Here is a 15,691-nt window from a genome sequence, read left to right as displayed (position 1 = left end):
AACTAAATTAAAAATAAATAGAATGAATAACATTTTTTTTTCTAAAAATCAGGTCAAATTGCTTTTACAGGTAGATCTGTAGATACAGATGTTTGTGTTCTTTGTTTTTATAGGCATCCAGTGTGCTACATAATATTCATGGCTTAAAAGAAGAAAATATATTAATAATTCATGGAACCGCTGACAGTAAGTATTATATTTGCTGCTACTGTTTGATGGAATGTGACCTTTTACAAAGGAATACATCTTAAAATTTGCTTACAGAAGGCTTATAAACCTAAAAAACAAAAAATAGGAAGTGAGACAAAGGATCAGATGGTAGGAAGTGGGAAGATAGAATTCAGGACTAAGCAGGGAGGAAATAAATAATCAGCCTCAAATGGCAACATCTCCAATAAAACTTCCTAAGATTTTGGGCATAGTCTATCTGTGCTATTGAACCCAATAGCCATTAACCACTTATGACTATATTCCATTCAGTGTGACTGAGGAGTATAATTTTTAATATTGCTTAATTTTTCCTGATCTTAATTAAATAGCCTCATGTGGCTAGTGGCCATGGCTATTGTGTTATTCAGCAGACCTCAAATGGAAAACAACCTACGAAACAGAAAGATAATGTAAATATGCAAGCGCTGAAAGGTTGTGAATTTACTCACTTACACGAAGTTTTAACTTATCTGAAGTTAAAATCTTCCTAAAAGAGCAATTTTGTATTCCTTCTCATTTTTTAATCATTTTAAACATGGGAGATGGATTTGGTTGATGTTATAAATAAAAATAATTATTTATATTCATAGAAAGCTTTCAGGGCTCAACGAATTTATATTTTTATTGTCCTATATGATACCTCACAACAGAAGGTTGAGTGTTTATAGTTCTTTTCACAGTTGAGAAAAAATCAATTTCAAGAAAGAAACATTTTTCCAAGGCTGTCTGACAAGTGAGCCAAGAGAGTTCAGATCTTGAATCAATACTTTCTAAATCTTGAGCTTGCGTTTGTTATCACACCCTACCCTACCTCAGTATTTTTAGCCAATTTTTAAAAATCATAAAAAAGTTCTCTTAGCAAAGAGTGTAGAGTATATCATCTCTCCAACTTAACTTTTAAGCAAATCAAGCTATAGTTAAACCACAGCTTAATGTGTATGTGTTTGTGTATTTTATATATATATATATATATATATACACACACACACACACACATATATACACACACATATATATATAATACACACACACACACATACACATATATATGCACATCTATATCAATTTTTCTCTCTCTATATATAAAATACATATATGTAATGTAGGGAGATACCACTAAACTAACGCTTAGACAGAATTCTGAATAAAGTATGTGTGTGCTTTCTGTTAAGAAGCCAAAGTTAAGTTTCTTTATTCCCTTATGATGGGTTGGATTTAATGATGTTCTTCAAGAGTATTATATAGAAAAGGGGAGTTTTCACTTTACAGTGAAAACTTGTCCTTCAACACATCAGCCAGGAATGAAGTTTCACATCAGTAGTGATAAGCCAAGTTCATAGTAGGTATAGTACATATAATATAATGAGAATGACACTTCACCTATGTGGTTCAGTACCCAAAAGCTAAAACCACAGTCTAAACTTGAGAAAAACATCAGATTATCCAAATGAGGACTCTACCACCACATGATCACTATTCTTCAGAACTATGAAGGTCATGAAAAATAGAGAAAGGCTGAGAACCCCCCATAGATCAAAGGATACTAAGGAGACATGATGTCTGAATATAAAGTGGTATCATGGATGGGACTCTGGAGCAACAAAAATAATGTCAAAGGAAAACACTCAAATAAAATAGGTGTAGTTAATGGCAGCACACTGATACTGGTTTATTTTCTTTTCTTTTTTCTTTCTTTTTTTTTTTTTTTTTTGACAAAGGTCCCATAATAATGTAAGCTGTTAACATTGGAGGAATGGAATGAGGGCTATATGGAATTCTTTGCACTGTCTTCACACCTTTTCTAAAAAATTTTTAGGTTTTTAGTAGTTTTATCTGTTATAAATTGAAAGTCTTTTTATTAAAAGACAGATTTAGAATATACAATAACAGTGTTGGATGAAACATGATGAAAGAGAATTTAAAACTTTTGAAGACCTTTAGATTTTTGTCTAAAGTATTAAAACTTTTTCTTGAAATATTAAGATTAGTAATAATAAAAATCATTTATTAAGTACTTTGTCAGAAAATGTGCTAAAGCATTTAGTAATTTCTTACTCATTTTGCATAAAAATAATATATAGTGGGTCTTACCACTTTCTTACTTAACACATTGGATAAATAAATATTAAGAAAGACACACAACTCCCCTGCCAGAGCTCAGCTCTGGCCTATATGCACCTCTGCCCACCTGCATGGGACCTAGGCCCAGGGTAGGCCCAGGTCCATCCCACCACCAGCAGATACCTGCTGAGCTCAGGATTAGTCCAGATCCACCTCTGCCTACCTGTGCAGGACCCAGGCCCAGGGTAGGTCCAGGTCCATCATCCCCCCAACCTGAGAGCCCCGACCCAACCCACTTCCATACTGGGACACTTCAAACATCTCCATAGTCTTCCCCATGCAGTAGCTTCTACCTTTTGACAACAGATAGGGCCTAGAAAGAGCTGCATCTCAGAGCAGGCATCCCAAAGCCAAATGGTGTAAGGCACGCCATTTCAGCCCTACCTCTGAAAGACCTTGCAACAATCTTGGGGCACTTCTAATGCTATCCTAAGTTACCTCCCCTATTGCCGCCACAATCTTGAGTTGCAATAGCATCCATCTTGGGACACCTGAAGGGTCTAGAAGCCCAGAATCAAAGTGAAGTACAGATAACCTGCATGGATACTACAAGGTTATAAGATAGAAACTGTAATATCTCATATCCACACTGCAAGAAAGGAAAATACATAGACAACATGAAAAAACAAGGGAGAAAATTGCCCCAGACTAACCAGGATACTATAATAACAGATACTATGGATGGTGAAGTTGATGAAATGCCAGAGAAGGAATTCAGAATGTTCATAATTTAAAAATGATCTCTGAATTTAAAAATTTCTTAAATGAGTAAATACCGGCAAAAATTGAGCACTTCAACAAGGAGACAAGAGAGTAAATACAAAAAGAAAAGATAAATATCAAAAATAAACAAAAATGGCTTGAAATAAAAATCGTGTCTCAATAATAATCCAGAATGTTAATGGCCTAAACTCACCAATCAAATGGCACAGACTAGCAGATTAAAAAAAAACAAAGACCCAACAATATGCTGCCTCCAAGAGACTCATCTCATAGGAAAATACATCCACAGACTAAAGGTGAAACATTAGGAAAAATCATACCACTCCCATGGACTTTGGAAGCAAGCAGGGGTTTCCATCCTCATATCAAAGAAAGTAGACTTCAAGCTAAAGATAATCAAAAGGGATAAAGAAGGACACTACGTATTGCTCAAGGGAACCATTTACCAACAAAGCATAACAATTATAAATATATATGCCCCCCAAAACAGAGTATCTATGTTTATCAAACAAACTCTTCTCAAGTTCAAGAGTCAAATAGACCACAACAATAATTCTGGGTGACTTTAACACACCTCTTTCACCACTGAATAAATCTTCCAAACAAAAGCTGAAAAAAGAATCTATAAAACTCAATAATACAACCAATAACTTAGATTTACCTGACATTTATATAATATTTCACCTTCAACAAGCGAATACACATTCTTGTCAGCAACACATTCAACCTTCTCTAAAATAAACTATATATTATGCCAAAAAGCAACTCTTAGCAAATACAAAGAAGTAGAGATACCACCTTGCATTCTATCAAATCATAATGGAATGAAACTAGAAAAAAATGATAAAATAAAAAAAGCTACTCCAACACCTGGATGCTAAATAATATGCTATTTAATAAACAATGGGTTGTGAAAGATGCCAAGGAGGAGATTAAAAAAATTTTAGACTTAAACGAGAACACTGATAAAACATATTGAAATCTCTGGAACACTATGAAGGCAGTACTAAGAGGAAAGTTCATTGCATGGAGATCATTCCTTAAAAAAAGAAAATGTCAACAAATAAATGACCTAACATTATCTCAAAGCCCTGGGGGGTGGGAACAACAACACCAAAATTAGTAGAAGACAGGAAATAATTAACATCAGAGCTGAAATTAATGAAATTGAAACAAAAGAAACAACTAAAAAACTTGACAAACAGAAAGTTGGTTCTTTGAAAAAATAAATAAAATTAACAAACCCTTAACCATTCTAATGAAGAGAAGGAGAGAGAAAACTCAAATTACTAACATACGTGATGAAAAAGGAAATATCACAACAGACACTACAGAAATACAGAATATAATTAGAAATTATTTTGGAAACTTTTACTCCAATAAAATAGAAAATACCAAAGGCATCAACAAATATCTAGAGTCATATAATTTGCCCAAATTGAATCATGATGATATACACAATTTAAACAGATCAATTTCAAACGATGAAATAGAAGATGTCCTCAGAATCCTACCAACCAAGAAAATCCCAGGACTGAATGGAAACACAAGACCTTTAAAGAAAAACTAATACCAATACTCTTCAAATTATTTTTGAAATAGAAAAAGAGGAAGCACTTCCAAATGCATTCTATGAGTTTATTATCACCCTGGTTCCAAAAGCAGTCAAAGACACATCAAAGAAAGAAAATTTCAGGCCAATATCTCTAATGAACATAGATGCAAAAATTCTCAATAACATTCTGGCAAATCAAATACAAAAATGTATCAAAAAGATAGCACACCAGGGATGCAAGATTGGTTCAACATATGAAAATCAACAAATGTAATTCATCACATCAATAGACTTAAAGATAAAAATCATATGATCACCTCAATCAATATATGCAGAAAAAGCATTCAACAAAATACAGCACCCCTTCATGTTCAAAACACAAGAAAAACTAGGGATTACAGGAACATATCTCAACATCATAAAGGCTATCTATGCTAAGCCCCAGGCCAACATCATTCTAAATGGAGAAAAATTGAAAGTATTCCCTCTAAAAACTGGAACAAGATAGGGATGCCCTCTTTCACCATTTCTATTTAACATAGTTCTTGAAACACTGACCAGAGCAATTAGAGGAAAGAAATTAAAGAGATATGGGTTAAAAAGAACTCAAAATAGCACTATTTGCTGATGATATGATTCTATATCTAGAAGACCCCAAAAAATCTACCAGAAAACTTCTAGAACTAATAAATTAATTCAGCAAAGTAGCAGGATATAAAATCAACACCCATAAATCAAAGGCATTTCTATATATCAGTGACAAATCCTCTGAAAGGAAAATGAGAAAACTACTTCCAATAGCCTCAAAAACAATAAAATACTTGGGAATAACAAACGATGAAAGACTTCTATAACAAAAATTACAGAACACTAAAGAAAGAAATTAAAGAAAACCTTAGAAGATGGAAAGATCTCCCTTGTTCTTTGATAGACAGAATTAATATTGTCAAAATGACCATACTACCAAAATTACTAAACAAATTTAACGCAATTCCAACCAAAATCCCAATGACATTCCTCATAGAAATAGAAAAAGCAGTCATGAAATTCATCTGAAAAAATAAGAGACCCAGAATTGCTAAGGCAATCCTTAACAGGAAGAATGAAGTAGGTGGCATCAATATACCAGACCTTAAACTATACTTCAGATCAATAGTAAGAAAAACAGCAGAGTATTGGCAACAAAATAGATTGGTAGGCCAATGATTCAGAATAGAGGACACAGAGACAAACCCACATATTTACAGTTAACTTATGTTAGACAAAGGCACCAAAAACATATATTGGAGAAAAGATGGCCTCTTCAACAAATGGTGCTGGGAAAACTGGAAATCCACATGTAACAATATGAAATGAAACGCCTACCTCTAGATGCCAACTTAGATGCCTTTCAGTAGATTAATGTATAACAAAAATGTTACACAATGGAATACTTTACAGCATTAAGAGAATAAAATCTTGGCATTTGCAGGTAAATGGATGGAGTTGGAGAATATAATGCTAACTGAAGTTAGCCAATCCCAAAAATACAAATGCTAATTTTTTTTTGTCTGATGTAAGGATGCTGATTCGTAATGGGGTTGTGGGAAGGGAGCATGGGAGGATTAGATGAACTGTACATAAAGCAAAGGGGAGGGAGGGGAAGGGAGGGGGCATAGGGATAGGAAAGAAGGTGGAATGAGATGGACATCATTACCCTAATTACATGTAGGAAGACATAAATGGTGTGACTCTACTTTGTGTACAACCAGAGATATGAAATATTGTGCTCTATATATGTAATATTTATTATAATGCATTCTGCTGTCATACATAACAAATTAGAATAAAGAAAAAAATTTAAAAAGACACACAACTGTTAGTTATAAAAGGGGGCAGGGTTTGAATCCAGGAACTAAAGTTCTTATTTCTTATTTACTATACAATGCAGGCTCAGTCATGTGAATAAATTATATTCAAAGTTAAATTATTTTACCTCTAGCCATCACCCTAGAATATACCAGTACTCTTTCAAATTTCTCTGTCAATATGATACAGCTATTCAGCAAAACATGTTTCTATCTGACTGACTCAGTTCTGGGTCTGGTTCTTCACCAGTTTTTTGTTGTTATTGTTGTTTTTGTTCTGGAAATATCACAACAGACACTACAGAAATACAGAAGATAATTATAACTTATTTTGAAGTTTTTTTCTTCTGGTGACTTCAGAGGAATCTCCCCAGTGCAGGTACACAGGTACCAGCACCCCACAACCCACAAAAGCCAGGGGAGTTCAAGATGCTCCCTCAGTGACATTCTAATGTACCACTATAAATGTTATTTTGGAAGATTAGAAGCTAATTTACTCAGCCTATCAGACTTTAATGTCCCCCATTTAGTCCTAGAAACAATATGAATTGCAAATATCATCAAACCATGTGCTAGATACTAAGCAGCAGAAAAATCCAATTGAAAAATTTATTTGTACATCTTTTTACCTTTATCCATATGTAGAAATAATGGGATTCATTTTGTATAGATTCCATATGATAAGTAAATATGCTGTACAAGGGACTATTTGTCATTGCCCCTATTAATTAATATTCCTAGTATCTTACATTTACTGAGAAATATATCATTATGTAGAGTTGATGTGGCAATTTTCCCATTAAATATAATATGATGTTGGGAAAGATTGTGCATATGTTTTTAAAGGATTTGAATCATCATTTGATATTTTTTATCCTCTGCCATAGAATGATTATTTGGCATCATCTAACTAGAACATTAAAGAGGATTAAACCAGTGATAAGGCTGCCCTGGGTTTGCAAAGACCTTTACAATATATTAGCTTAGGAGTGATTTCAGAAATTCATAGGTGTACAAAAGACAGAAAGGAATAGCGCAGGTGGCATATGAGCAAAGTGCTGTGCACAAGGATTTGAGTGAATGTTCCAGGATTTTGCCCCTATTTGAGCCCACAGAATCGCCAAATCTAAAGCAACTCCATTTCTTATTTCAAAGTTTTGGACCTTCTATTCTGGCAGAAGGAAGACAGAATGAAGCTGGAATAACTAGTATTCTCTAAATTAAATATTTAGCCCATGAATAAGAAGATGTAGAAGATATGTACTACATTTTCTCAATATAGAGCATTCTCTTATAAAAATTTAATATAATAAAGCAGAATGTCATTATCTAACTGAGACTGGGTGTCAATAACCCTCCTGAAGGAATACAAATCTATTTTTCTGTATTCATATTTACAAAAGGCATTCATTATATTAAAATATTTATAAAGTATAAATATTTTATATGAACAATTGGGAATAATAAACGATATCTAAAAAATATGTCTCAATACCATCCTGTATAGTACATAAGCCTTGTTCATCCATCCAGTAGTATTGATTTGATTTTTTATAATGTTAAAGTTTGCCATTATAGCTAACACCTTTCTAGTTAAAACCAAAGATTAGCCTTTTAATTGTATGATGTATGCAAAACACTTAAACTCTTTGAAAAAATAATATGAAAATTTTCTGATCTTAATAAATGTATCTTCTTCAAATATTATAATTTAATTTCTTCCAGCAAAAGTTCATTTCCAGCATTCAGCAGAATTAATCAAGCATCTAATAAAAGCTGGAGTGAATTATACTATGCAGGTAAGTAATTCTTTTAGAAGAGTATTGTGTTAGTCAGCCTTCCTTCATTATAAGTTACTTGAGATAACTTACACAGAGAAAAGTTTATTTGTCCACAGGTTGAAGGTTCAAGTCCATAATCAAGCCTTTAAGACATGGGCTGTTGGAAAATATTCAAGATACAAACTATTCCAAATGTCCTCTTCTAAATTCCTCTTTTACTTGTTAGATATAGAATACTTTTTCTGCATTATTCTATTATTATTATTATTATTATTATTATTATTATTATTATTATTTTGTGGTGCTGGGTATTGAACCCAGGGACTTGTGCATGCAAGGGATGCACTCTGCCAACTGAGCTATATCCCAGTCCTCTTATTCTATTCTTAATGTAATTATTTTTAGTATGTTTCTTAGGTTAAATAAGTTTGTATTCTTTGTTCTTGATTACATTGAGAATGTGGATTCCTTTATGCTTTAAAAGTAAAATTCATGAACCCATTCAGAAATGTTCTTTTCTCCTCAAAATTTATATACTATTAATATTGATATTTTTAAAAAGATTAACTTTCTATTTCCCTCTGTCCCTTTTATATTTTCTTCATTTTCTATCATTCATATATAAAAAGTGGGAGAGAAATATTTGTTTGGGGAAAATACTACAAGAAAAGAGGACAAGTTAAAACTCTATTTCAAATTCCATTTATATATGTGCTTTCACACATCTAATAAATATTAATCAGGGACTTACTTTAATAATGGTCACTATGTTAGATGGGTAACAAGACATACTTCATGTATCAAAAAAAATTTCAGCTTAATGGAGAAGTCATAAAAAAAGTAAATTCGTCAACATTTGGAAGAAACAATTGTTAGTCAATTTTCTGTGTTATGACAAAATATCTGAAATGATCAAATCATGAGACACGATTGATTTTTAGCTCATGGCTTCAGATGTTTGGGTGCATAGCTGGTTGGCCCCATTACTTTGGACTTGGGATGACACAGTATGTCATGGTAGGTTTCTTCAATTCATGGTACCTAGGAAGCAAAAAGAGACAAGTGGATCTGTAGTCTGAATAACCCCTTTGAAGGTCATCCCCAATGACCTAACTTCCTTCCACTGGGCTATACCTTCCACTGTTTACAGCATCTCCCCATAGTTCCATTCAATGGCGATGAAGCCTATAACACATGGGCTTTTGTGATACATTTCAGATATAAGTCACAGCATTCCACCACTGCCCCCCCCCAAATTTCATGTCTTTCTCACAGTGTAAAGTACAATAAATCCATGGGATAGGAAAGAATACCTAGGAAATGGACCAAAGCAAGAGTGAAGTCCAATAGGGCAAATGTCAAACACGGTAGTTCCATGTCCAGCATCCAGGATACATGGGGGTATGACGGGAGCTCCAAAAGCCTTGGGCATCACTGCCACTCTCTGTGGCCAAAACATTCTAATTTGCATACAGAAGGCATATTTTGTTTCAACTATAGATTGGCATGATTACAATCTTTTTCAAAGCTTAGCTTAAAGAACTCAGAATTTGCTGAAATGAGATTTTGGTTAGAAATTTTCATATATCCTTTCTTCCTTTTTTCCTTCCTTCCCTCCTGCCTTCATACCTTCCCTCCTTCTGTACTGGGGATCAAATTCAGGGTCTCACACATGATAGGCAAGCACTCTCTCTCTCTGAGCCACTAAACTATATCCCCAAGCTCTGGTTAGGTAATATTTTTCAAAGTCCCTATGCCAGAGGGGAAAAAGGAAAGAAATAAAGAAAATGAATGCTGAGGGGGGGAAAAGCTGCCTTGATAACTTGAAATCATCTCCCCTCAATGTCTTAGGTCTACCCCGATGAAGGTCATAACCTATCTGAGAAGAGCAAGTATCATCTCTACAGCACAATCCTCAGATTCTTCAGTGATTGTTTAAAGGAAGAAATACCCGTGTTACCACAGGAACCAGAAGAAGATGAATAATGGACCCTATTTATATAGAACTGAAGGGGATATTGAGGCTCAATGAAACGCAACCAAGAGACTGTCATATTGTAGATGCTCAGAGTTTCAAGGGCAGCTTAAGGAGATGACACTGGAACAGCACACTCAGAGATAATGAACTAGAATTTGAAGACCGAAGTCCAAGTCTACTGTGTTGCCAAGGGTGCAGAATCTATTGCTTTGTAAAAGAAGGTCAAAGGGTTGGTTTCCTGGGAGAAATTAGTTTTACATTAAAGTAGGAATAGTGCATGTTTTCTTCTGTTATCCCCGTTTGTTCTGTAACTAGTCGCTCTCATTTTGATTTCAATAGCCACCATCATCTTTGCACATAATGCACAACTTATCATCAGTACTACAGTCCCTGATCTCTGATGGCTGAGCTGCAGTCTAACACTTTCCTGTACCTTTACAATAAGTGCAATTCTTTCATTGTCTATTATTATGCTTAAGAAAATATTCAGTTAATAAAAGCAGAGTATTTTATGTAATTTCTGTTTTAGAAAAACATTATTACATGAGTCAAAGGACATGTAGGAATATGGATTTCAGCACCTTCCAAAGTTCAGCCAGTTATCAGTAGATACAATATCTTTAAATCACACGAGTGTATCTCTCAAGATATGTATACACCTGTGTGCATATACAGTGAATCTATCTTTACATGTTATTCATGCTACCAAGGGTAAGCTTTTGATGAATTAGAAAAGATGCTCTTTTACAGGCTATAATGGATGCTTTGTTTAATGAGCCAAATATGATGAAACATTTTTTTCCAATTCAAATTCTAGCTATTGCTTTCCTATAAATGCTTGGGTTGTGTTTGGTATTGTTTTTAGTGGTTAATAGTTTTCTAGTTGCAATTTAATTTTTTTGAATATGATACCTTGTCACATGTAAATTAGATACTTAAATATTAAATTATAGTTTCTGATAAAGAAATTTTGTTAACAATGCAATGCCACTGAGTGCTATTTTGCTCTATTGGTGGAGAAGACTTCTTTTTCAAAGACTGGGGCTCCTTTTACTTTTCTCCTCAGTGCAGAATCAATTCTCATATTCATTGTAAAAGGTCTGGATTGTTTCATTTTCCAGTTTTTATTTAGTATACCACATCTGCCCAATTCATCTGTTACTGTTTAAGTTAAATCCTTCTGGTGAGAATTAGAAATGAAATCTTTTTTATTCATTGGCCAAAAAGTTCACAAACAGCAGTGTTTGCTATTTAATTTTAATCAAAGGCACAAAATGCATCAATTTCTGTGTTCTGTTGACTTACAGCAGTAAGTAACTGAAGAGTGTGAAATAAACTGGACTGTGTAGAGTCGAAACACGTCATGAGAATATGAACAGTGTCCACTGAAGTGAAAGAACATCCTCTCACTTTGCATATGGAATCTTACAGAAGATGTCTAAAAATGTAACCAAGCTTTGAAAGGCAGAAAAATGTGGGCAATATACTATGTTTTCATAGTTAGAAAAAAGGTTCATAGGGAACATGGGATTATCATGATATCTGAATACCAGGAGGAAAATTTTAAATGACAAGGAATCTCTCAGTCAGCCTCCTGTTTTGTCAAAGGATCAACCTAAAATTCTGGGTGTTTAGAAATATGTTTAACCACTGATTGGGTCTTCCGCTTTGCTTCTGGATGCTTTGGAATTGTGTCTTCACTGCTCCATTAGATTCAATTTACAATGGGAAAGGCTCTCTCTTCTAAAAGACCCATTTTAGGTCTTTTTCAAGAATAGTAAACACATTTTTTAACAAAATAAGTTGTAATGTTTAAAAGGAAAGTTTTGCCTATTTTATTAAGACAGAAATTTCTTTTTAGGCTAATTTGAAGTCCAACTGAAGCTTTTTAATCAATATTTTAAATTTCAACCACTAGAGTTTTTTACAATGCAAATTATTATGTTGTCTGAATGATGTGGTTTTATTGAATGTCTATTTGAGTAACATTTAAAAAGTATTGACCTTTACTGTTCATCATTTCTCATTTATTATTATTATCAATGTTTATCTATTTTTCAATTAATTTAATACAGTTTGTAATGTGAAAGACATTTGTCTGGGACCCACTTTCACCTTAAAGGCTAAATAGATCTAAATGAAAACAACTGTTTAATAGGAAGGTGGAAATTTTTCATCTTTGTGATTCTTTGAGTTTTAGTAACTGGTCCGCTGTATAAAGGAAATGCTCACCAACACATACTCACTGGTTACAAAGAATTCATGCAACTGAGTTTTCCCTTTCACATTTGCCCTTGTTATAATCACACTCTTTCAAACATAATAATGCATTCTGAAAGTGTCCTGGATAGCAAACTTTCAAAGTGTTTATTTTCCTTTAAAGAAAAACACCACGGTAAACTAAAAATGCTGTAAGAAAATAGGTAAGCAATATTAACTCATCCACACAGATAAACATACAACCAGTAGCTTTTGAAGCTATTTTGAAAGACAAAAGTGTTTGTTTACTTTGCTTCAGCTAAGAAGATGGCCATTCCAGTGTGGTGGCACACACCTGTAATCCCAGTGACTCAGGAGGTTAAGGCAGGAGGATCATGAGTTCAAAACCAGCCTCAGCAACTTAGCACAGCCCTCAGCAATTTATTGAGACCTTGTCTCTAAATAAAATACAAAAAAAGAGCTGGAGATGTGGCTTAGTGGTTAAATGCCCCTGGGCTCAATTCCTGGTACCAAGGAGAAGAAGAAGATGATGATGACGGCCAACTCAAGAATTAGAGACAAAGAAAACCATGCTGACCTAATGAGTATTTTTTAAAAACTGAAGGAAGGAGATACTCCTCAAATGAATTATTTTTACTTCTGCTATCATAGAAATAGCTCTGAAGGTCTTGAAGAAGACTTCAGTTGTGGATCTACTAAAAATAAATTACCTAAGCATGGGTTCTTGACGTACAAAGATCATTTAAGCCATTGTTCTCCTAATGATGGGTTTTCAAACAGAGTTCCCAGGAGTGCATTGCACACAAGTCTCTAGGACCATTGAAATTACATGGCTTCTATAAGGAATTCTGAATGAAATGCCTGTTGTTTCTCCTCACATGGTCTGACCACCTTTTCTGGAAGCAGCCAGCTTTGCATAAGTATAATCTGACCTCTAGTGGTGCTCTGACTCTTTGGATTCTCTGCTACTAATGGTGGTCACCTACTAGAACCAAAACTCATCACATACACACTAAAAACTAATATGAGAATGCTAATACCACACTGAAGTCAAATAATGGAAGACATTAGTAGGTGACTGTGCTCTCTTAAACATGGTTCTTGGAAGGCTCCAAGGGCCCTGCTGCCCATAGCTGCATAACTTATTTCCTGGTGTCCATTTCAGCCTTTTCAGTCCCCACTCCTATTTCTCAGGACCACTTCCCAAAATAAATTGCATGTGCACCAATTGTTGACTCAGGTTCTGCATTCTGGGGAAAACTTTTCTTCCCATAAGAGCTTATCACTGTGAATATATAGAAAACAAATGCATTGAGAATAAAAATGTGGTTTCTTCTCAGGTTGGAATAAGTTATTTCTACCTAAAATTTCTTAGACTCTTAATAAAAGTGGCAAACCTATGCAAAGTGTTCCACAGGCATTATCAGATGAATCTTCTCAACATGCCCTAGAATGGGTATTATTTGCATTTAATACATAAGAAAATTGAATCTTAAAGAAGTATGGAACTTGATCAAATTTTTAACTAAGAGTAAGTCACAGTTTCAGCCAGTTTATACCATGTTCTCTGTCATTCTCCTCTATGATAACCCTGAAATCAGGAAAGAATTAACTCAAGTTCAACCCATCTGAAAAGGATTTGAAATATCTAAGCATAGAGTTCTAGATATTTTTTAGAATGACTGAAAGCATTAATACTGAAAGCCAAAGAATAACCCAATATACTGCCATGGCATTTTTGAAATTACATGAATGAATTCCCTAATATCAAGAGGGCATATGTATCATATAATATTAAAATGTGGGTTTTTTTTTTCTGTCAGAGCTATGTAAGAATTATTTCTATCTATGAAAACTTTTGCTCAGATGACCATGCCCTGAGAAGTCATAGTAAGTTCCCTTGCTCAGGCATTATTTCAGGGACATTCCAAAATCATTCCAGGAAGTATCCATATATGACAAGCAGCATTTTACTGCTCAAAATGCCCTGACTTGTAAACATGAAAATCTCATGCCATCTTTAAATGGAAAAGCACATTACATCATTGAGAGTCATACAAGGCAGCTACAATCCTATTTGCAATCTGACTTAATTTTTTTATTACCTTAAGCTTTTCTACCACTATAGAAAATAGATTTGCTTTATTGTTGATCACATCTACGAACAACAATTTTATTTACTTTGGCAACATTCCAGTGATTGTTAGCAGAGATTCTTTGAACTCAAAAATTCTCTCTCTCATCAAAGACAAGGTAAATACATTTTTAGAAGGAAACAAGTCACATGAAAGCATAATCTTGATTATTTTCTGTTAGACTTATAATTAAGTTAATGATTGGTTAATGTAAACAACACAGACCATTACCGCAGCAGTTCATTCACTTGGAAAGTCTTTGTGCTGATTACCACAACTTGTCCATATGTCAAACCTAGTACTGTTTTAACTGAGATACATTTGACATGAGTGAAATTTGAGAGTGAGAAATTCCATCCTGCCAGATTGCGAGTTCAAAGCCAACCAGCCTCAGCAATTTAGCAAGGCCTTAGATAACTCAGCAGGACCCTGATCTAAATAAAATACATATTGCTGGGGCTGTGTCTCAGTGGTTATGTGCCCCTGGGTTCAATTTCCAGAAGCAAAAAAATAAAAAAATTCCATCCTGCCAAGGACATCAAAGAAATGGGCTTCACATTTGTTCCACATTGAGGCTTTTTATCATATTAACTCAACTAATGCTAAAACTAAACATGCAAGATAGAAGTTATTATTTGCTGATGAAGAAATCAAAATTAAGAAGTTAAACAGTTTTCCATCAGTGTGTTGTAGCATATAAATGACAGATTCAGAATAAGAAATCAGACAATAATAAACCTCCAGGCCTTTACATGTATAATCTCATGTATACATTTTTTTAACTAGTAAATTATTAAAGTCATTAAGCATGTCTTGAGATTGGGTTAAGCTTTCAAGTCCCTTGGTATTTCTTCATGCTTCTGTCTGTAAGTAACAAAATTTGAATTTTTAAATGGTTAAATACTTGTGACATAATATGTACTTAACCATCATCTGGAAGTTCGTTAGATATGCAGACTTTCAGGTAGCCCTCCCTCCAGAATCAGAATCAGAATGTTAACATATCCTCAGAGTAATTTGTACACACATTAAAATTTGAGAAGCAGCGATTTAAATAAGAACTTTTATCATCTCACATCACAAGAGAACTCAAGTTGGATGTTTTGAGGGCAGTTTAACAG

General features: G+C 34.0%; 1 protein-coding gene across 2 annotated transcripts in view; it reads left to right on the top strand.

The window, feature by feature from the left end:
- The window catches only part of Dpp10 (dipeptidyl peptidase like 10), a 1,278,687-nt gene extending 1,266,311 nt beyond the window's left edge, over nt 1–12,376 (top strand). For both annotated transcript variants that reach the window (XM_015501723.2, XM_015501724.2), the window contains exons 24-26: nt 114–186; nt 8,182–8,255; nt 10,089–12,376. In XM_015501723.2, coding sequence (XP_015357209.1) covers nt 114–186; nt 8,182–8,255; nt 10,089–10,223 — 282 coding nt within the window. In that variant the 3' untranslated portion in view covers nt 10,224–12,376. The remainder of the gene's footprint in view (nt 1–113; nt 187–8,181; nt 8,256–10,088) is intronic.
- Nucleotides 12,377–15,691: the final 3,315 nt, after the last annotated feature.

This window comes from Marmota marmota, unplaced genomic scaffold, assembly GCF_001458135.2.
Source record: "Marmota marmota marmota unplaced genomic scaffold, marMar, whole genome shotgun sequence".
Taxonomy (NCBI): Eukaryota; Metazoa; Chordata; class Mammalia; order Rodentia; family Sciuridae; genus Marmota; species Marmota marmota.
This window is presented reverse-complemented; position numbering and strand designations above follow the sequence as displayed.